Source organism: Antennarius striatus, chromosome 19 (assembly GCF_040054535.1).
Source record: "Antennarius striatus isolate MH-2024 chromosome 19, ASM4005453v1, whole genome shotgun sequence".
NCBI lineage: Eukaryota > Metazoa > Chordata > Actinopteri > Lophiiformes > Antennariidae > Antennarius > Antennarius striatus.
Window position 1 is genome coordinate 17,019,762 of NC_090794.1, and position 23,390 is coordinate 17,043,151.

Below are 23,390 nucleotides of genomic sequence, written 5' to 3' on the forward strand. Positions count from 1 at the left end.
CTTTATAATGTCAGTGTATAGGAACATTTGAACTGATTTTGTGTGACTTTTTTATGAAACAGCATTTGGGGCCTCCTGAAAAAAACAACCCACTTTGCTAATCTCAACATTCAGATTTTTTGGTGAAATTATTACTTTTTTCTGACCTTAAAAATAATAGCAATGTCTGTGTAATCTCAGAAATCTAAAAAAAATTCAACAGCATAACTAATGCATACATGATGTAATGACTAAATAAATGATTTTTTGTGTGAGCTGCTCCTTTAAGTACTACCTGGCTGTAATTACATCCCGTGAAGCGGTGATGTATTATAATTGTCGGTGTTTGTGTGTTCATCCGTCCGTCCACCAAATATCTTCAAAACCATTGCAGATAGAAAGATGAAAAAAAAAGCACATTACTCCGGCAGCAAAGGGGATGAAAATAAGGTGACGATCTTGACCTTGAGAAAACTACCGGTAGGTCAAGGTCAAATTACAACTTTTGTACTTTTTTTTGCACGAATCTCAGGAACTGGATTAGATAGAAAGACGAAACAAAAGGTGTTATATTCAGGGAGTCAAGGGGATGAAAATTAGATAAATACCTTGATCTTGAAAAACTAGGTCAACTTCAAATTTTGACTTTTATATCTTTTTAGGTAGACATCTCTGAAACCTGATGAGATATAATCACGAAACAAAAAGCAACATTCTCAGGAAGACAGAAGCACAACGATGTGTAGGTCAGGGTAAAATATTGAATTCAGGGGTGTCGCAGGATGTTCCAGTCTCTGACTGCCTTGTTATATCTGCAGCTAGGCCCACAATAATCTCTAAATTTTCACACAAAACAAATGATTGATTTACATCACATGTGTCAAACTCAAGGCATGGGGGCCAAATGTGGCCCGCTACATTTTATGTGACCTGTGAGAGCATAAAAGGTGTCTAAAAATAAATAGGTCAAAAGTGTGCTTTGATCAACACTACATTTCCAGTAATTACGCCTATTGCAACTTTAACACACACAAAAAGTTAATGCCTTCCTGTGTTTGATGTTATTTTTCTTTATTCTCTTGGATAGTTTGATCCTTGATTGATGGAGTTCTGTGGGTTTAATAAACTTTCAAATTAAAAGAATTTATGTTGTAACAGAGCAACAAACAAAAATATTTTTGTGCAACTGTCATGCTTTAAACTTGAATAAGTAACAAATTCAGAGTTATTTAACATTGAGTAATTACATTTAATTTACATTACATTAACTTACATTTAGTTATTTAGATACTATGTATATATAAGTTACATTTGGCACTTTCAGGACAGTCATTATGCTGATGTGGCCCTCGGTGAAAATATGAGTTTGACACCGCTGATCTACATGATCATAGTGTGAAGGGAACATATTCAACAGGTTATGTTGTACAGTAGTTAAATTAGTTCCGCTCCATAGCGTTAAAGCGTTAAAGTGAACCGGTCTCTGTGAAGACTTTTGTTCACGGGGGAACTAATTGCAGTGCGCACCCACTTCCGGTTGGAGCTGCTGCTGCGGAGAATAAAAATACTCTCCTATCAGGCCAGCTAGACGAGTTGAGAAAAAGTTATGTTTGACTGTCAGGTGGATATAGAACGACTGTTTTTTAAAATGGACGTTATTCCTCGGTTTCCTGTACCTGAATAGTAGAAAATATCCTCATGTTCGGACAGCCGGCGCTGGTGACAAGTCAACTGCGAAGGGTTGGTTTGATGAAGCTAATCGGTGCTCGTAGCTAGCGCTAGCAGTCAGGCCGTTCACTTAATGAAGGCTGGCTAGCTAGCAGCTAGGCCTCAACTAGCCTGTTTATACTAAAGACAGGGGCGACTTGTTGTTCTGTGAAATGGTTGCATTAGCTGACGGAGATACTTTATGGATGTGACAAGGAGTTTGAGCGCTCCTGCTCATGTGACAGCTCCAGTTAGCTCCGTTCGTTCAGCTCCGGGGTTAGCCAGTGGCTGGAACTGTCAGTAGCTGTCAGAGGCTCACTATTAGCCGCTGCGGCTAGTTTGACAGAAGCTTCGTAGCAGCTATGTTAACATGTTATTTCTCACCTTGATGCTTTGAAGCAAACGTGTTCATCGTTGAGTTTGATTGGTTCATAATTGAGCTATTCTCTCCTGTAAATCCCCTCCTCTTCAGTAAATTACTAGCTGACGGTGGCTAGTAATGTCTCTAACGTTACCACCCGCTGACATACTGGAAACACCTCCTGGATATCCGTTTGAAGAAATCAACTATGATGACATTGAGGTTGAGGAGGTAAGTGGTTTGTTGTTGTGGTTTGTCCATTTCTCTGACTGATGCCTTGTTGATGCTCCTCGTGTATTTTAGAGGACAAGTTCAGCCACTTTTGCAAACTTATGAAGTTGTAATTCTGTCCGTTTTAGGTGGTGGGAAGAGGAGCTTTCGGGGTTGTTTGCAAAGCCAAATGGAAAGGCAAAGATGTTGCTATCAAGACCATTGAGAGCGAATCAGAGAGGAAAGCTTTTATTGTGGAGGTATTGTCTTTTTCTTTACAAGCATGTTTCTCACAACGTATCTAGTTGAAATATTCAGGTTTCACTCCAGATCAGTCTAAATGATTGTTGGAGGTAAAAGTTCATGATGCGTTCATGTAGCTGGAACTGTCATGTCTCCTCTTCCTTTCAGCTGCGGCAGCTTTCACGTGTAAATCACCCCAACATTGTGAAGTTGTATGGGTCTTGCCATAGTCCTGTAAGTTAAGTGAAATATTTTAACTTACAGCATGTCCACAAATGTTTCCAACTTTCAGATAATGATGCTCATCATTCATGGGGCGGCAGTGGCTCAGTGGTAAAGCGGGCGGTAGAGCGGGTCGTCCTATGATTTAAGATCGGCGGTTCGATTCCCGCTCCCGCCCCCCCAAAAATACCCGGAGGTGAGCTAACAGTGGGAGGTGTCAGCTCATCTCCGGAGCACTGCCGAGGCACCCTTGAGCAAGGTGCCGTCCCCTTTACAAATTGCTCATTTGAGGCGCACCAAGAAGGAGCTGCCTGCCACTCTACCTCCCCTGCATGCCTACAGGCCCCTTTGTGTGTGTGTGTGATACAGGGGCCTGTACTCACAAATATGTATGCATGCGTTTGTAATCAGTAGCTAGAGTGTGCTTTCTTAATTTCCCTTCGGGGATCAAACCAGTATATAAAATTAAAAAAAAAAAATGTCCATGTTTGAACTTGTGTGTTTTCAATGATTTTCTTTTCCACACAGGTCTGCCTTGTAATGGAATATGCTGAAGGTGGCTCATTATATAATGGTCAGTCTACATGTTGCACCATGTTGTTACATTACAGACAATGCATTTTTCTGATGATCACGGTATTGCACAATTATGGAAACATCCCTGTTTAGATGACCCTCTCACTGTTTGCCAATTTCTTCTCCAGAATAATAAAGAATAACAAAAGGGGAGACAACTTTCAAGTGATTAAAATTCTGTAGTAGTATTGCTTTTTTTTTCTTAGTCAGCCATGATTCCTATCATTCAGTAAGATTTCATTGTGATCTAAGGATGAAACAGATCAATATAAAGTTGTCTCATAAGGTCAAGAAACGTGAGCAATCAGATCTGAGCCCTTTCAATCTAAAAATGACACAGGGTTGTGGTGGATTTATTGTCCAGTCTGACTGCTGTAAACATCCAGAAACGGGCTTCTGTCTTTAATTTGACCTTCTCTACATCCCATAGTTTATGCACACACTTATGTTTCACTGTGCGCTGACATATAACTTCACTTTGAATGCAGTCATTTTAGATGCTCTTGATAAACTTTTGCAACTTTTTAAGGCTAAATGATGTCGAAATTTTAATTTTAAATGTTTAAATTGAAATACAGCCAATGCTTTTTTTAGAGCTTGAGTTAATAGATCAGTAGTGTGTACAAAGGGGGAATTGTGAGGTGTGACTGTTGTTTTTGTGAATATCATTCAACATTTAAAAGTCTTTTTACCAAAAAGGATTGTTTATTACGAAGATGGGAAACTAATGTTACTGTACATAAAAGGTAGTAAAACATATGCTACTGAGTCAGATGCACAAACAAAAAACTACAGAAGCTACTGTATTGAGGATGTAAACATGGATCATGGCTCAAAGTGCCCACAATACAGGACGTTTAAAAACAATCAAAAGAGAGGGGAGAAGGTTTCAAACAGGAGGAGGAACAGCTGCAAAAGCTGGTCTACGTTTGGTTCTGGGCCTGGATTTGAGGACGGCTAAGTGTCCTTGAGCAGGAGACGCTAGTAGATTTTATAAATGCCATGGAGTCACTCTGTGAAGGACTTTATTGTTTGTAATTTATATTAGAAACTGAACTAATTCATGTGTACCCTACATGTAACCTACATGAAGCTTTTGAAAAGGCAATTTGGACCAGAGAATGTGATGGATAGAATTACAATTCTATCAATTAGAATTGTATTGGTGTGTGTGCGTGTGCGCGTGCGCGTGTGGGTGTGCGCGTACACAGGCAGTTGGTCTGGGGTCTCATTGTCTGGTAGTGACTGTGTTCTTGTGTCCACAGTGCTGCACGGTGCGGAGCCCCTTCCCTACTACACGGCCTCCCACGCCATGAGCTGGTGTTTTCAGTGTTCCCAGGGCGTGGCCTATCTCCATGGCATGAAACCAAAGGCTCTCATTCACAGGGACCTCAAGCCACCCAAGTACGCCCCTCCTCACCCTCACTGTCCCAAAAGAGTTCCTTCTGTCTTCCTTCACATTTGCAAATATTTTTTAACTTTTGAAGTCGGAACGCAGTCAGAAGTGTACAGTAGTACCTCCTGATTTGAATCCATTCTGACTGAGAGCAAAACTATTCGACCAGGGCTATGAGGATGTTCCTTTTGCTATGGTAACAGTGCAGTAATTACTATTACTCCTATTAAATCCTGAGTAGAATTAACATCAGAATATTTAAAGAAGATGCAAAGCCATGAAGAAAGATAGAAAGGTGTCTCACAGATGAGACCAAAGAAAAATGTACGGGATTGAATACTTTTAATGAGTTTAAAGATCTTTCCAGTTTGAGAATGTTGCAGCTCAGTGTTTTGACAGTCCAGAAGTGTTTTCTTTTCACCTGATTTCCATCAGCATAGGACAGACCTTTGTGTAAAGGTGTGAAAATGTGTTTGGTCAAGTACCTGTTTATAACATTGGAGTCCTCACCTTGTCAAAGATGCTGTGTTACATAATTTTACATCAAGGTAGCTTTAATGTGGAGAAAAGATTGTTAAAATCTGTTGTAGTGTTATAAACATCTTCTGTTGTAGCATTCGATCACCGGATCATTATCCATGAAGGAAAAACCAACTCGGCCTCATTTTCATTTGGTTGACTATCAGTAGTCTGAATGTTCAGCATTACTGAAGGACATGTAGCATGACGTAGCAGAGGGGGTGTTTGTGCTCCTCTGTTGGAATGAACGCTCCTGGCAGAACTGCCTGCAAACCTGAAGCCCCATTTCGTCAGTGTAGTTCCCTCCGTACCCCCACCCTTACTGATTCCATTAGGAATAAAGTGCCTTTTACTTGTTACTATCTTTTTGGTAACTTCCTCTATAGCTTTCCAAGTGAGCTGAACAAGTACTACAGGTGAGGTAAATCGTTACAGACCACTGACTAGTTGATGCTTGGAATTGAGTATCCTTCAATAGCTGCCACACTCAAACAACCAAGCTTTGTACGGGACTGTAATCGTTTTTATTTTGACTGCTAAATTGAGGAGGTGCAGTTTTTCGTGCAGCTGATGAGAGAATCCAGAGGTGTGTATGTTCCTTTGAAGACTATGACAAGGAAGTTCCGTGTAGCATCCATCTAACCAGAGGAGGTGCTAGCCAATGGAAAAAGAGCTCTAGACACGATGTCTTACTGAACAGAGACACAGCTACGTAGTGGAAATGGGGCACTAGAGTTTCTAACTTACCATATTTTCAGTTCTGGGAATCAGAAGAATTATCTCTATTCTATTTACTTATTGCTCCCACAGTGAATTCCTGTCTGTGTGACACTCCCCTCAAAGGGATTAAAAGTTTAATAATGGATTGAAGGAATAAAAAGGAATTATGTATTTATGTTGAACCAAAGGATTTTATTTTCAGTTCAGCATTTGGTAAATAATGAAATATTAGTTCACTGAAGAACAAACTTGAAACCGAACACGTTTTCTTCCCTGACTGTGTTCCAGTCTGCTGCTGGTGGCAGGTGGAACTGTGCTGAAGATTTGTGACTTTGGAACAGCATGTGACATCCAGACCCACATGACCAATAACAAAGGAAGCGCAGCGTGGATGGCCCCGGAGGTATTTGAAGGCAAGTACAGTAGCATTCCGAGTATCTGAAGAGCTTTGTACTCCCAACGTGGACTTTTTAACCAAGTAGCGTGAAAAGTGTCTAGTTTAACTTTATTCCTTTGACAGTTGGCAAAATCACTCGTCCAAAGAGCCGGCCCACCCAGTTGTGTTCTGTCTTCCCTTCCACTTGTTTTTCCACCTTAAATCATGGTTGTTTTTTTACATTTTTCCGTTCTTCCCATAAAAAACCTATTTTTGATGTCAGTCACAGTGAATAAGTTAACAGCAGGACACTGTTAATTAACAGTGTGTTAAAGAATTTCACACTGTTTTCACACTGTTCCCAGTGTGAAAGCAAGGATTCTTGGTTCTTCATCATCATCATTGCTGCTCGTCTTCCAAACATAGTGAAGATGAATAGAGTGATGCAGGTGGCTTTATTTCCCCAGAGAGATGACGCTGTAGAATTTGCTCTCATTCAGTCGGGGGCTTAATGTATTTCTACCTGATGAGACGCGTTCTTGGCAAGAGGTCAGTAAGAAAGATGAATTAAGCCCAAGACATTATCTTGTTTTTGGAGGCAACTTACAAGAGTCCACTGCAATTAAGCAACTTATGTTTGACCTCTCGGTGAACTCACAACAACTAATTTGCATCTGTGTGAAATTTTATCGGAACACCTCAGTGCAGCTAATTCAGAAGAGGTGTGTGATGTGCACTTTAATTCTGCAATCGTAGTTCCAGTAATTAAGCAGCACACGAGTCGTCTGTTGTTAAAATTGCTCCCTTATTTCCATTTCCCTCCCTTTGCTGTAATGGAAGATGAGATAAAAGCTGTTGTGCTTTCACAGGAACATCCTCACTCGCATCTCAAACGCACCTCAGAGAATTACCTTCATCAGTCAGTTAGGAATGTCAAACGGAGTTCTTCCCTGTTATGTAGAGGACTGAGGTGCTGCTATGTGTTCTTCTGTACTCACAGGCAGCAATTACAGCGAGAAGTGTGATGTGTTCAGCTGGGGGATCATTCTCTGGGAGGTGATCACTCGGAGGAAGCCCTTTGATGAAATCGGTGGACCGGCTTTTCGCATCATGTGGGCCGTGCACAATGGTAAGACGCTGTGTGTGTGTTTGTTTGCATAGCTGGAGGATGTAAAGACGCGTCGGGTCGTCAGTGACTCCTCTGGTCCATCAGTGCAGCTGAGAGCGCATTGACATGTGCAGTTTAGTGTGATCCGATGAAAAAATGGAGTGGAATACTAATCAGACACAACTAATACAAGCAAACCTTGGTTTTCGAACGCTTTAGACATCGAACAGATTTCAATTCGACCAAAAAATTTGGAATTTTTTTGTCTTAGAAGTTGAACAAAATTTGGAAATCGAACACCTTTTTCTCGCCACCAAGCGCGAGAAAAGGAAAGAAAAGTCGCGAGAAAACGTGACGGTAATGTTCTTTTTTATTTTAGTTTTCTGTATTCAATAATTTTTCACTTAATCTGCGTTCCATTGCCTCTGGTACGAGTTACGGTACCGTAAACTTCTGTCCTAAAGATGACGGTAACTCGTACCTTAGGCTAACCTGATTACGTCAATTTTTTTTTTTTACCTTTCTCATGTTTGCTTCTTTCTTTTACATTTCTTTGATGTTTCATTACTATACAATTTGATATATAAATGATATTATGAAATAACATGTTATGTTGAACAAAAAAAGTTCTCTCGCGTCTTGGAACGGATTAAGACCATTTACTTTATTTGTAATGAGAAAAATGTATTTGGAATTCGAACAAATCGGTATTTTTTTTCCTTTTTTTTTTTTTACACTAAGGTACGAGACCACCATTAATCAAAAATTTGCCCAAGCCCATTGAAAGTCTGATGACTCGCTGCTGGTCCAAAGACCCTTCTCAACGGCCTTCAATGGAAGAGATTGTTAAGATTATGACTCATCTAATGAAGGTAATCAAAAAGCCCATCCTGCATCTTCACTGTTCTCTATAGAGGGACAGTTGACCCCAGACATAAAAAAACAAAAGAAGTACTTCTTATTGAATGTACTTACAGAAACTTTATATAAGAAAATTCATCAAACAAAAAAATCCATGTGTAAAATTGAAAGACAAAAACTTTGTAAAAAGGTACAGATTTAGGATCATGTGGTTAAAACTAATAATCCTGCATAATCCTACTTTCCATATTTTTTTAATCCACCATTTCTTACTTTTCATTTTTCTCTTTGCAGTACTTCCCAGGTTCTGATGAACCCCTGCAGTACCCATACCAGTATTCAGATGAGGGACAGAGCAACTCTGCAGCTAGTACTGGTACAAGAATCTTCTTCAGTGTCAATCATTCAGAACTTAAGTACTGCAGGAAGTTTCACATGAGAGCTCGTCATCATGCAGAGCATTATGGGTTATCACAGATCTTTGATGTGAGAGGAGAGACTGTTGGCTCCAAGGAGACGCACTTCATGCTCATTCACTTAGTGACAAATTCTGACACTCATGTAGATCTTAAGAGAATAGAGAGAAAGAGGCCGTCACTCTGGTGATGGGACCACACTGGCAGTAATTATCTGTGATGAATGGACGGTTGAGGTCTGAACATGTTTGACGTGAACAAATATCTGGTCCAACGCAACTTCAAGTGTGGCTTTGATTTCACGTTCTTAAATAGATGGCTGGGTGAATGTTTTTGTTGTTGCTTAATCATAGTTTGTGAGGATTTTTACGAACATAAATCAACATCAGAACTGTATGCAGTTGCTGTGGTGGATTCTAGAAGAAAAGCAGCAGACCGGTCATGCTTGTGTTTCTTCTTTGGGTTGGGCGGAATGAACAATGTCATGATGTTTTGCTTTCAGGTGTTTGAAATAATACAATACAGCTCTCAACAAAGGGACTGCTGGGAACCAGCTCCTGTACTGGTCTACTTTCAATATTTACAATTTACTATTGGTTAACACTGATGTGTCCCTGTGCTATGAATTGTTCAGCTACACGTGAAGTCAGCCTTCAGTGTTATGATTAAATGCAGGCACAGCACGCCACCGAAGCAATGTTAATGTTTCTGACCCGTGGCTCAGAAATCATAACGCCAGTCGTGTTTTTGTGGGAGCAACAGGTTCCTACTTGGACCACACGGGCACCAGCACAAGCAACAAAAGTGACGCCAACATGGAGCACAGCGATTCTCAAGGAAGCAACGATACTATCAAAATCACGCCTCAGTTTCCACCACACTTTAAACCAAAAGTAAGTCCGTTCTTTATCTCTTCCCACAACGCTGAACCAGCGTTTCTACTAGCAGCTGAAGGTGAAGCTCCCGTCTCTTTTGTTTGAAGGGAGACCCATTGAGGACTCTACCTCTGTCCAGGGGGGGCAGCGTTGAGAGTCTGCCTGCGCGAACCCAGTGCCTGACGTCATCTGACAGCAAAAGAATGAGCGCTGACCTGTCGGAGCTGGAGCCCAAGATGCCGTTTGCTCCTGCAGGTAATGTCAGACGTTTGCAGAGCAGAGAGGAAGATGATGATGATGATGATGCAGGCAGACCGGCATGACGTAGAGATGCTTGGTCAGCAGAAAATAATTGTCGTGTAGGTGAAGTGTTGTTGGAATGAGTCATTTCCTGAAGCTCCTCCCCCTTAGACACCAGACTGAGGTTGTTTTTGTTGCTTTGTTTCATTTTGAGCTTTAATGATGGATTCTGTATGGATAGAAGCCCATCCAGAGCCCCCATTACTCTCCCACACCCCCCATTTTCAGTGGCTTTGACTGAAAGCAGAACAAGTTATCATGGTGAAATTTACAGTCAGTAGCTTCACACTCAGATTACGTAGGATCAGTGTGTGAATCTCAGGTTTTTATTGCTGTTATTTATTCCTTTCACAAACAGTTACAGAATATAATTTTTTCTCTTCGTAGATTGCATCGTTGAACTTTTTGTCCAAACAGCATGTCATGTGTTTGTGCAGCGTGTCTTGAATGACGGGATGCATGCTACCCTTGCACGTGAACCGTATGCACTGCATGCGTGTAGCCCACCTTTCTGTCTAGCTGTGCCGCCCCCCCCCCCCCCCCAGTCTGCACCAGCATGCTTTTCGTGTTTGCAGCTATATGTGTGTGTGTGTGTTTTTGCAGCAAGCACCCAGTATAAACGAGGCCACCGTAAAACCGCGTCACACGGCACCATTCTGGATGTTCCCAAGATCGTCGTCACAGGTATTTCTGGCCCCCACTGGGCGTTCTGGTGGCTGGGTGGAGCTGGTGTGGCTGAGCCCAGAGGTTGCGGTGCTCTGACTTGAAACCCTCTCCTGTGTGTAACTCCAAGTGATTCCAGCCACAGAAAGTTCATTCAGACTGAATCTGTTTCCCGTCAAAGCCTGTCAGTGAGCTGGTTTTGGAGTCATGCACATCAGAGCTACATCCGTGTTGTGTGATTGTTAAAACATGAGTAATCATCTAATCTGATGTCACCCTTCAATCTGAGTTCACAGCAATTATCCCCAACCTCTTTTCTATCTGTTTATTTTATTGTAACAAGTCCTTATCTGGCTTCTGGATATCCAATCAGGACGTTGAGTTCAGATCAGGTGACACAGATGCGTTCATCTTCCTTACTCATGATCTCGTCCCCTGTCTTCTCTGACCTTCTCGCTTGGCTGCAGCAAAAGGGTAACGGGAGTAAATCAGCACACGCGTGTTGTGTGTTGGCGCTCGTCCTTGTCTTCTCTAGTGGACATAGAGAGAGCATGGCTGCTTTTTTTTTTTCCTCTGTCTTTAAATCCATTAACTTTGAGAAGTCATTTTGAGTAATTTCTTTCCCAGTGAGGGTCAGAGCTATTATTACAAGCAGAGATACGGATGAACAGAACGGGGACACCCGGATGTCAGAAGTGGCTTCTATTTCAGAGTCATGTCAAGTGCTTTCAATGAATGGCTAATTCAGTCAGGGGGGCTGGTGACCTTGATTAAAGGTGGGACACTTATCATTGTATGTGTGCCGTGGATGTCAGGCTTTATCCCCCAACATAAAAATTCCTGGTGACCATTCAGTATGTTTCAGTACACAGATTCAGTGACTTTAGACTCTAGAGCAGTTGTGTCAAACTCAAAGGTCCTCAAAGCGCCAGATGTAACTAATAAATGTAACTAAATGCAATGTAACAAATGTAACTAATCCTTTATGTTAAAAAACTCAAATTTATTATTTATTCAAGTTCCAAACATTACAGTTAGACAGAAAAAACATGTTTGTTTGTTTCTCTGTTCTAACATAAATGCTTTTAATTTGTCAGGTTATTAAACCCACAGAACTCCATCAATCAAGGATCAAACTATCAATAAAGAAAAATAACATCAGATACAAGTTAAGACATTGACTTTGTTCAAAATGTTTGTTTTTTTCAAAGTTAAAATGAGTTTAATTACTGCATTGTGGGAAATGTAGTTTTGATCAAAGCACACTTTTGACCCATTTATTTTTAGACACTGACCTCTTATGCTCTTGCAGGCCACATAAAATGATGTGGAGGGCCACATTTGGCCCCCGGGCCTTGGGTTTGACACATGCTCTAAAGTTTAGAGTAATGGTAAAATTTCACAGAGCTGGGAAAGAATAAGACACCGTTAAAAGCTGGTGGGTCATAGCAGACAGTCTAACAGCTCGACTACAAACAACGCTTGTGAACATCTAACCAAGTTTAACCGAGTCTTTGACTGAGCTCGTACGTCAACTTTTCCTCATTTAAAACCAAAATCATTTTAATCTTTTATAGTCTTTCAAAAAAAGCCCCAATCACCCCCCCTCCAATTTATGAAAAAGACATTTTCATCAACCAATAAACATGCAGACTCTACCTGTGTATAATTAGTTATATATAAATTACATAATCAATGATAAAGTATGAGAAGAAATGCGTCTTCACTCCACGAAGGAGAATGAGATCTGATCTCAGCTGATGTTGGATCCGTCCACTGATTGGCTGTGGTGTCCTGAAGCACAGCTTGTAACAAAAACATGGACAGAGCGACACCTCGTATCTCAAATCACTTGTGTGTGGAGCAGCTCGTATCTCGAGGTGCTAGTAGGGAATGGTTATCTGGCTGCTCTTCAACAAGAACCCAATGTGGAGGATGAAAATCTGAAGTCCGTGCTGTCTGACACACAGCATGAGGCAGGAGAGCTGTCTGAGAAAGTGCCACGAATGTAAACATCAGAACTGGAACGCAGAGCGACACAAGAGTTTCACTGGGTCTGAAGAACGGTTGTGGTTAGGGTTAGGGTTAACGGTCCCTCTAAAGTTCCAGGGGGCCTTCCCAGGGACCCGAGCCTCAAGCTGTCCCTCACCAAAACCAGACCGTCATGAAAGAAGCCTCAGTGTTTCTAATGAATAATGGAATGAACTTTATTGAGCCTTTGTAGTAACACACACACACACACACACACACACACACACAGTGTCTGTAGGCATCTAAGTGATGAGGAGATAGAGTGGCTGGCAGCTACTTCTTATTGCACCCAATGACCAGCTTATAAAGGGGACAGTGCCTTGCTCAAGGGCGTCTCAGCAGTGCACAGGATTTGCCCGACGCAGGTCTTGAACCGGCAACCCTCTGGACTTAGTGGACTGAGATGCTGTCGCCCCTAAATAGGTGTGAATAGGTTTGCTGTAGAGTGGTGTTTGTGTGTGTTGAGCTGTGTTTGCGTTTAAATCAGTGACTGCGTCCCTGTGTGTGCTGGGAGGTGTGGACATCCCTCAGGTAACCGTGGGCGACGCTGTCTGTGATCTGACCTTGCTGTCGTTCTGTCCATCCCGTCTGCAGCCTCCTGCGATCCTCAGAGACGACGGTCGGTGCAGGACCTCCCCGGCATCAGCAGCGAGTCCAGCCAGGTAGGACCCGATCAGACGGATCACCAGCGTTAAACACGTTTCCTCGTGAAACGCTCAACTCTAGAACCCCAGCAGTGGGATTGGTTCCTCCTCTTCTAACACGCTGTAAAGTTTCAGTTTTCTTCTTTTATCCTTCCTTTCCTCCTCCGACTCCAGCTTGATGTTTGACTGATACCGTCTTTCAAAGATGTTTGACGCCTTCTTTTCAATCTTAAGGGTGAAAGTGTCGTAAAATGTGACTTGTGTTTGACACGGGTGCTTCAAAAGAAGTGAAAACATGAGAGCCGACACGTCCCAGCTCTCCCTTCTCAAACACACGAAACTCCACAAATAAAAAGTAGTTCTATCACTTTCCCAAACATTGGTCTCCATTTGTTTGGCGACTCGCAGCAGCCGGTTCATTCACAGTTCACCTAAAGACTTGACATAAATATACTGTGGCTTCAGGAGATCAATGGTTTTGTGCCGACTGTGGAATGAACTTCCTCTCCACAGGGACAGTTCCATTGATCATTTTTATCTCCAAGGAAGAGAAAGTTCAGTCATCCTCTATGCTGATGATCAGGTGGTATTTAAGCTGAGTAGATGGAGATAAACACGCTCGTGGTGTAACTCAGGTGTGTGTTTGCTGCTCTGACAGGGGAGCAGGAACAGCAGCCGCTCTTCCAGTCCCAGCGTGAGGATGATGCCCCCTGACAAAACCAGCAGCAGAGGTTACTTCTCCCCCGACGACCCCACAGGTAGCTGCAGTGAGGCAGCGGTTCACGTTTCTGAAGGAAGAGCGGAGCACCCGCAGGAGACGTTCATTCTCTCTTCTCTTCCATCAGACACCAACGGCTCAGACAACTCCATTCCCATGGCTTATCTCACCCTGGACCACCAGCTGCAGGTGAACCAGCAGAAAGCCTCCAGCAGGGGGCGCCGGACACACCACTCATTGACTTTGTTGTGTCTGTAATGTGTCACCACACATAAATAATGCTAATGTCTGCGTGTTCTTCCAGCCTCTTGCTCCCTGTCCGAACTCCAAAGAATCCATGGCCGTGTTTGAGCAGCACTGCAAGATGGCCCAAGAATACCTGAAGGTGCAAACCGAGATCGCCCTGCTGATCCAGAGAAAGTGAGTCATTCAGGTCGTCTTCACCATGTTCAGTGGAGTTCACAGCAATCAAGAGAAACGGGTCATTTGTTAGCAGGAACACAGAAACTACTGGTGCATTCTGGGGAACTTAGTCAGGTCTGGCGTTTCTTAGATATTTTCCGTCATTCCTCTGTGAGGATCTCTTTGGTTTTATTGAATGTGTTGAACAGAGGTGTGGAGGATCGGTGTGTTTGAGTTGAGTCCAGTGCTGATTCGATAAGCCTGGAGCCACCGGCTTTACGTGTTGAAACCTTTCAAATAGAGCTGAGAAAATTATCCTGATGTTGTTCATTATATTTGCTGTTGGGATTTTTTTTTAGTTGTTCAGAATGATCACTCATGGGGACTTTAACCTGCAGACATTAATAAGGATCGTAATGGATGAATGTATAAATGCTCCCAGGCAACTGGAAAAAAGAGAAGACATAAAACTTACAATATTAACCTGATAAAACATGTTAGAGTTCATTTGCAAACAAATTGAATTAAGTAAAGAGGTTTATTTATGAGAGCCGAGGAATGCCCTCTACTGGGTGTCATGGTGGTTGTAATAAGTTGGGGAGGTGCAGTCAGACAGTGGATGTGTGTGGAATATCAGAGTGGGCTGTTTGTTTGTTTGTGTCTGGCTGTTCTCAAAGACGCCGAAATGCAAAGACGAAAATGAGACTTAGACGAATCCAACGAAGAATCCTGCTTTGACCAAAGAGCTCGTCTTCTTTTTAGAACGTCACCCTGACAGAATCAGTTTTTACATCCCGAGAAGCTGTGATGTAATTGTCAGTGTTTGTGTGTTCGTCCGTTAGTCAGTCCACTAAATATCTTCACAACCGTTGCAGATAGAAAGATGAGACATAAAGCACATTACTCAGGCAGCAAAGGGGAGGAAATTTCGACTTTTGTACATTTTTTTGCACACCGGATAAGATAGAAAGGCAAAACAAAAGGCGTTATATTCAGGGAGGCAAGGGGATGGAAATTAGATCACAACCTTGACCCTTGAAAAACTAGATCAAGGTCAAATTTTCACTTTTATACCTTTTTAGGTACACATCTCTGAAACCTGATATAATCACAGTTAAAGTCATCGGTCTGACAGATCTGGTCCTGTAAACACACTCTGGTGTCTTGACTCAATGTGTTTGCTGCTCGGTGTTGTGCTGGCGTTGTCCTGACTGACCCATGTGACCGTCACGCTCTCTCTGGCGTGTTGCATGCAGGAAGGAGCTCATCGCTGAACTGGACCAAGACGAGAAGGACCAGCAGAACACGTCCCGTCTGGTGCAGGAGCACAAGAAGCTGCTGGAGGAGAACAAGAGTCTGTCCACGTACTACCAGAAGTGCAAAAAACAGCTGGAGCTGATCCGGGTGCAGCAACAGAAGAGACAGGGCACGTCCTGATGAGACTGATGCATGTGAACTGCTCCCCTCCCCTCTGCCCCCGCCCTCCCTCCCACAGCACCACAACATGACCCCCCCCAGTGCCCAGACTGCTCTACTGTGCCCTGCATGTTGCATATGAGACCCTCTGTGAGTCCAGCAGGAAGAGGACGTCCTCTACGTGTGTCTGTGTGTGTGTGCGTGTGCGCGTGTGCGCGTGTGCGTGTGTGTGTGTGTGTGTCGGCCCGTCGGCGGCTGACGGCCTCGCCGTCCTCCAGAATGTGACAGACACAAGTTCGGAACTAAAACGTGTGAAACACAGACGGAACGTTTGAGAGCAGCGAGGAGCTTCACACACGTTTTATTATGAGAGAACCCCCCCCCCCCACCGTTATGCAAAACGTTCTCCCCTCAATTCATTGTATTCATCTGGAACTTTTTTCTGATCGTGAGCATGAGCCCCTCTGGCCACCGTACCCCATTTACCGCTTCAAGCTGTTTGGCGTGTTGCGTTCACTGCGTGTGGGACGTCACAGAATCAGAAGAGCTCCGGGTTCAGCGCGGAGCTCAAACAGGGAGCTGTGGATGACTTCCTTTGACTTCAGTATTTTATTTTTGCGTGTAGATGTTTCTGTCTTTTTTTATTGAGTAGTTCACTCTGTATGATAGCTCTTAGTGACTTCTTTTTTCTTTTTTTTGCGTTGATCTATTTTATCTGGTCTAGGAATACAGACTCTAGAGGAGCCGTTCCGCTCCCCGTACAGTATCTAGTTTGTTTTTAGTTCACATGTGGCCTTAGGAGTTGCCTGCATTTTAAGTGCTTGTTTTATGTGACATTTAATGGGGATGAAGCAAAAAAAAAACAAATCTGTAATGGACATTGAATGAACTTTTCTCTGGGGGATGCTTGTGCTGTAATAATCGGTGTTTCCCACCAGCGGTACGTCCACTGATGGACGATGTGTTCAAGAAGATGAATTGGATGTGTTCACCCACCCCCAGGTTTCATATCCCTCAAGTATTTTTTTTTTTTTTTTTTTTTGCACAATCACTTTGTTTTTTTGTTGTTTTTTTCTGGTCATGTCAAAATTTTTAATTGAAGCATTTCTATTTTTAAAAGTGAAAGACGAGACTTTTTAAATCCGTTGCTGTGCAGGAACGAGTCGTCACCGGTTCTGCTTCGTTACTGAGGCTTCATTTATCAAACACACCCTCCATCGTTTCCTTGATCACAGGGGAACAAAGGTAGAGGATACAGTATGACGGTAAGGCATCATGAAATAAACTGATGGTGAAAAGATGCACTTTCTCACGTGTCAGTGTGTGGCTCACACACACACACACACACACACACACACACACACACACACACACACACACACACACACACACGTAGATATGATTTCAGATCTGGTGTCCACATAAGTCACATAACCAAGCTGAATGTGAATAATTAGGACTCAGAGATCAGAACTGTAATGATCCCAAACTGAGAAATTCACAAGACAAGCTAGAAATATTATGGGATGTTTTTATTCATGTCGTGTTCTTTCAGGAGATAGCTTTCATCACGAGGTTTTGCACACAGGTGCAGGCCTGCAGGTGGTGGAGACCCACAGCAAACACTTCTCCAGCTCCTGCTGCTGTTCCCCGTGTCCACCAGCAGGTGGCGCTGAACATCCAGCTTTCCTCACTGGAGCTGCTTTTCTCAAACAAAGAAGCTCACATCTGCAGGCTGGGATCAAAGTGAATCCATGATGTCACTCTTCTCTTTCTTCTCCTTTGAGTTGAGCTGATTTGTCTGAAATAGAAATAGATTAGATTTGTGGCCCCTGACGATCACGACCCCAACGACTGGCCCCAGCTTCATGTTTACATGTCGGACTGAAATGATCTCAGCATTCTGCTGACGGAGGTGGTTTGGTGGCTGTGCTTGAAGTTCTGAATGGGGACAATGAGTCATTTTAGTGTGGAGGAATGATGTCATCTTCCTGCTCCAGTCAGGTGTTGTGTGTGTGTGTGTGTGTGTGTGTGTGTGTGCGCGTGCCTGCACCTGCTTTGGCCTCTGTGAACTGCTGGAACACGGAGGACAGCTTTGTCCCCCAACCTTTTGTTCTCAAAAGGACGTGTAGCGTTCGGCCCTCCTTGGACTGCTAGGAAACTGAGGGCGATGGTCTGATTGTGTGTGTGTGTGTGTGTGTGTGTGTGTGTGTGTGTGTGTGTATGTGTGTGTGTGAGGAAGGAAGGAAGGCAGTGTGCATTTGTGATTGTGTGAAAGCGTTCATTTTTACACTGTGGGGGCTGGATCCAGAGGTAATCCTTTAAATTTTTAAGTACCAGACAAAGACTGATTATCTGACAACTTGGTTTTCTAAAATAAAATGCGAAATACAATCCAATTCAATCTGAAACAAGAGATGAACAGGATGAATCCTTTTGAAACTTCACTGTTTCAGACTCAAAGTCACCAAGACGTGATGATGAAGTCCAGCTCAGGTACTCGACCATTTGGTGTCCATTTGTGCTTCAACATCCTTTCACTGGAACCTGGTCTGTTGTCTTGGAGGCTCTTTTCCACCTGTGGACTCTTTAACCTGCAGCCCTTCGGTGGACTTTCCTTCTAAAAGCCCCCCAGGACTTATTTAGGGATTTAATGACTCTTCTGAACCCATTCCTCCTTTTCCTATTCATCCAAATGACATAAATCACAATAACGTGACAACTGCCTGACTGAACGTCCCTCTTCACAACGCAAACTTGATGCCGCACTTGAGAACCTATGTGTGCTTTAGATTTTATCTATGGCATGGTAGCCATGGAAACTGGGTGACATAAATAGGCTAGCGGTGGCAGAGAGAAATGTTGCCGTTTTTAATAATGGACAGAATTTGGGTCATAATATCTGGCGTGTTGGTCTATAAATTGCCCGTGTGCCAGTTTGGACTCCATTAATCTGCGTGAATCCCTGGTTGGTCTTCAGAGCGGCTGCAGGCGGTTCTTTAGGAAGCGGATGAGGTCTCCTCTGCCGAGAACGAGATGCCGGAGGAGCGAAGAGCCTCGCGTTCTAACAGCCAGCTCTTTGTTTACACTGCCTCATGCATTGTGTAATTACACATTGTTCTTAGCTTCAGGAGTTGCATTACTATGCTAATTGGGATTGTGAATTAATTCACTATTTGGAACAACACTGAATTCAAGCATCCTCCATTCAAAACTGCACATCAGATCTATTTAGAGGGCCACTAATGAAGGTGAGGGGCTCATTTTCACATCCAAAAACCGAGAACAAACATTTTGACACATGTATTTTTCTATTTTATTTCCCCCAATGTAATCACACATCGTGTCTACACACCTGCTGTATGTCACTGCTTCAACGATTTCCCTTCCGTTTCAAAACTGTAGTGGAAGCATTTTAATAAAACATTTTTTAATCTTTTTGGAGGTTGTGCTGGGAAATATTCAAGATGAGGCACTTGAAGAAGTTTATATTTGAAATCTGAAAAGTGACCCAACTCAGCCCTGATCACCACCGGCAGCCGTACCCACAGTGATGTCATCGTGGACTGACATCCACCTGCATGTGAGCTGTCGAACGCTGAACAGCTGAATGCCTCGTGTTGGAGGCGCTGCATGAGTCAGAGGTGAGGCGTCTGTGTTACGGTAAGATTAGCATCATCCTCCCAGGTGACCTGAAATTCAGGATAGAGTGTGGGAATTAAAGAAAGATATAACATGACTGGTGCACCTGCATCAGACGTGTGGGGGGCATTTAGGGGGACATTGGGGGGTGGATGTAGGAATGTGTGTCATCCTTATAGAGATGGAAAGCATCTGAAGCTTAATGTTGTCATGATACATCAACACACGCATTTTTAAGTAGGTGGTCACGTGATACCGTACGCGCATTCTATTGGCTGACGGCATCAGGAAGTACGCTCCGTTCCCTGAGTCTCGGACTTCCATGAGGCACAAAAGTGCTTTAAACAGTCTATCAGAGTGTTTTAAAGGTAATACAGATAGAAAGTGGTTTAATATCAGTGGGGGGGGGGGTTCAGAAACATTTAAATTACCATAAATAATAAGATAAATAGTTTGTCGTCATATCGAGGAATTTGTTAATCGTGTGTGGTCCCTGAAACGCATTAATCGCGAGGAAAGAGGAATCCCTGTAGTAACAATAGGAGTAGCGTCTGTCTTACAATTAGTACAAATATAACACTGCTAGAAGGGTCAGTGTGGAATGTTACTCATATAGGTGTGAGGTCAGGTAAACAGTGAGTCTAACCCCCAGAATATAAATGTAAAATGAGCTGCTCTGCTCCAGCATGTACTCACTAAAATAAGATAATCCTTTAATCATCAAGTTTACTTAGAGATCAGTTCTATTCATTGAAATATCAGGATCATCCTCGGATGCTCACACAGCTCATATGAATCTTGCACTTATAATGCTTTATAACCATACTTACAAAAACTTCCCTTCTTCTTATGTCGTTAGCGGTCACCACAGCTTCTCATTCTTAGATGAACGCTCATATTTGTTCAGCAAAGTTTTTCATGCTGTATGCCCTTCCTGCTGCAACACTCTGCATTTAGCCTACAGTTGTCACTGGTTTGTGACCTGTAGATGCTGGGGATTGAACCCAGGGCAGCAGACATGTCCTTGAGACATACCCCTGGCTTGTAAAGATGCATAATGTTTCATGACAGGTTAAATAAAGAGCCATATATTATAAATGTGACTAATCACCAATCCAACTGCCTTGGAGATACTCTGGACATTATTAAGTGCAGTTTGGTTGACTCACCTTTTCACACATCAACAAGTAAAGATTAAGTTTTTATAGTCCAGTCTGCAGGCTAATCTAATAATTACTGTGAGCATCCCTCTGTTGTCTATTGGTGCCCATCCAGGTTAGAGTCCGAGTGTTGGAGCCCATCCCAGCTGGGGCGGAGCAGGAGGCGTGGTACGGGTCACCAGTTCATCACAGGGCCAACACACACACACATTCATACCCACAGGCATGTCAGAGTCACCCAGTTCCACCAGTGGCTGTGGGAGGGAGCCCACACACACCCGTAGTCATGGCTGAGGTGGTCAGAGCACTGTCCACTGATTGGAGGGTCGGTGGTTCAAGCCCCGGTCCCCGTGTCTACACGCTGTCATGGAGACAGATACTTCACCCCAACCAGCCATCTGGCTGCCCGCTGCACACCACCACTACTGTGTTAGACACTACTGTAGCATGTATGATTGTCAGTTACACATGTATAATTGTATGTAGCTGTGCTATGTATAAAATGTCTTCTTCATCTTCTTCAAGCTGAGACAGAAAAGCCAGGATTTGAACCCAGAATCACCTCCTAGTGAGGCGACACTGTTTACACTGAAACACACATGAGTAAGCAGAGATCCTCCAATTGCGTGAAAACACATCAGACCTTATGGATGTGATGCAGTCACATGGATTATTATAGATAATTCACCTGATTTTACCTGTACTCTTATAGCACACACACACACACACACACACACACACAGACACGTCTTCACTACAGATACATGTTGACTAAATATTGACGAGTGTGTAGTGAGTTAGGGCTGTACTATAAACCTCTATGTCTGTAGTTATAACCTGTCAGGAGCTTCAATAAGAACTTTTGTTCAACACACATCTAATCCAGAATATTTTGACTATGGGTGCAGAATGTTATGTCTGTTTATGAGTGTGCTTATAAACCATCTGAACACTGCGAATGCTGCGAATGAGCTGTTTAAATCAGGGCATATATTCAGACACATAATTCTGAAAACGTGGTCGGGGGTGCATCTCAGTGCTAGAATCCATATTTCTCATGTCTGCTGCCCCGGGTTCAATCCCCGGAAAAACAAGCTGTAAATGAACATATTACTGACATGTATACTGTATGTCCTCATCGAGGACACTCAGCACTAACTGTCAGTCTAATATACACACTAATATGTTTGCATGTGATTGACGAACATACTAGAGTGTGCATTCTTAATTTCCCCTTTGGAGATTTTAACAATATATTAAATAGAGAATAAATAAATAAAAATAATATTTACTCTGCCTTTAGCAGTAAATATTGGAGAGTATTTCCCCAGCGGCGACTAACTGTGTGCTGTCTGTGTTGAACAGGTACATTCAGCCGGTTTTTACCTGCCTGAAAGAAGAAAAAAAAAGATCTTAGAGAAATAAAAGAGAGCTGATGAATTTGCAGAGGTGGTGATGATGAATTTACAAATCTAGAACCACTTTTCAGGTACTTACTGAAGAATTCAAGGACAAACCGTGGACACTGGAATCACGCTGACGACGTGGGTTGGAGCTGGAGGCTGCCGGCCAATCGGTTTGCAGCGGGACGGGATGACAGCCTGTTATTACGCCCCATGTGACTGACAGCATGTGGGCGAAGAGGTAATTGCTGAGGTATGCCTGCGGTGACGAAGGCCTTGAGGGGAGCGGATGTTCAGCAGACTGAGGCATGCAGGAGCACACACACACACACACACACACAAACACACACACACACAGCCCAGAAGTGATGCGTCATCACTCACACCCATTCACTCCTGTTTGTTTACGTGCTCATCTCCAGCGGCGCGGTGACAGACAGACAACTGTCGAGCAGTGATTGGGCCGTCTTAAAGGATTTCACCTGTTTAGGCCTGAGCACAAGCAGCTTAGGTAGATCCAGATCCAGGTCCGCGTCCCGTGTAAACAGCCTCCAGAGCTGGCAGCCCGTAAGCTTCTGTAAACTGAACTGAGCATCAGAGTGAGACAATGATCTAAAAATACTGACGCTCAACAATGAAGGTGCTAACGTGTTGGGATTAGATGGCGAGGCGCGCTGCTTTTATTTATCACATAATCATTTTATTGGGTTTAATTTGGATTAGATTTAAGATAGTGTCTATAAAAGAAAAAATCCCTCTGATGGAACGGTGTAGTGTAACTTCACACAATAGAAAGGTGGAAAATGTTGTATGTCATGTGATGGAAGTAATGTCTCTTTCCTAAATTTTTACTAATATTGTGCTTTTTTCATTCTTTTAAAAAAAATGTATGGTATAATACCCTTTTTTAGTGAAGACAAGCTCCCACTTTCTGCAGCTCAATGTGGAGAGATCATTTGACCCAGACCTGCGCTGTTAACTCCGGTTTGAGGACATTTATAACACACTTGCTTTGAGTTTGCTGCTTGATATTTGACTATGTTTCACAGAATATTTGAACAAGCTCAATTTGAGGCCCTGGGGCTAAAGTGGACTGAATAATGTCTTCAGCTTTAGTGGATGTGTGAGGATGGGATGTCAACAGTCATGTTTCCTTCCATCTAGAACCCACTGCCTTCTGGGTCTCCAGCGCCTCATATCACCTCTTGGCTCTCAGCAGGAGTGTGTCCACCAGCAGGAGTGTGTCCACCAACCGTCTACACAGATCTGCTGCTGCTGTTGATGACATAAGTTAAAAGAGTCACATATTATTACATTTATGTATGTATTATTACATGTATGCATTACATGTATTACACACCCACATCTACAGACAACTTGAAACCCATCAATTCACCTGAAGCGCATGTTTCTGGAGGTGGGAGGAAGCCGGAGAGCCCGGA

At 43.0% G+C, this 23,390-nt stretch overlaps 1 protein-coding gene across 4 annotated transcripts; it reads left to right on the forward strand.

Annotated features, from left to right (window-relative positions):
- The first annotated feature begins 1,516 nt into the window (after positions 1 to 1,516).
- map3k7 (mitogen-activated protein kinase kinase kinase 7) lies at positions 1,517 to 17,205 on the forward strand. 4 transcript variants are annotated; one of them, XM_068342192.1, is made up of 18 exons: positions 1,517 to 1,719; positions 2,159 to 2,278; positions 2,407 to 2,517; positions 2,669 to 2,734; positions 3,251 to 3,296; positions 4,564 to 4,702; positions 6,222 to 6,350; positions 7,314 to 7,438; positions 8,159 to 8,289; positions 8,573 to 8,654; positions 9,457 to 9,587; positions 9,677 to 9,824; positions 10,473 to 10,553; positions 13,158 to 13,225; positions 13,866 to 13,965; positions 14,053 to 14,114; positions 14,230 to 14,345; positions 15,584 to 17,205. In XM_068342192.1, exons 2-18 carry the CDS (start codon positions 2,186 to 2,188, stop codon positions 15,762 to 15,764), a joined length of 1,809 nt encoding a protein of 602 aa, XP_068198293.1. In that variant the 5' UTR covers positions 1,517 to 1,719; positions 2,159 to 2,185; the 3' UTR covers positions 15,765 to 17,205. The 4 variants fall into 4 exon arrangements, with proteins under 4 accessions (XP_068198293.1, XP_068198294.1, XP_068198295.1 ...); XM_068342193.1 differs by having other exon boundaries at positions 1,517 to 2,278; XM_068342194.1 differs by lacking the exon at positions 10,473 to 10,553 and having other exon boundaries at positions 15,584 to 17,198.
- Positions 17,206 to 23,390: the final 6,185 nt, after the last annotated feature.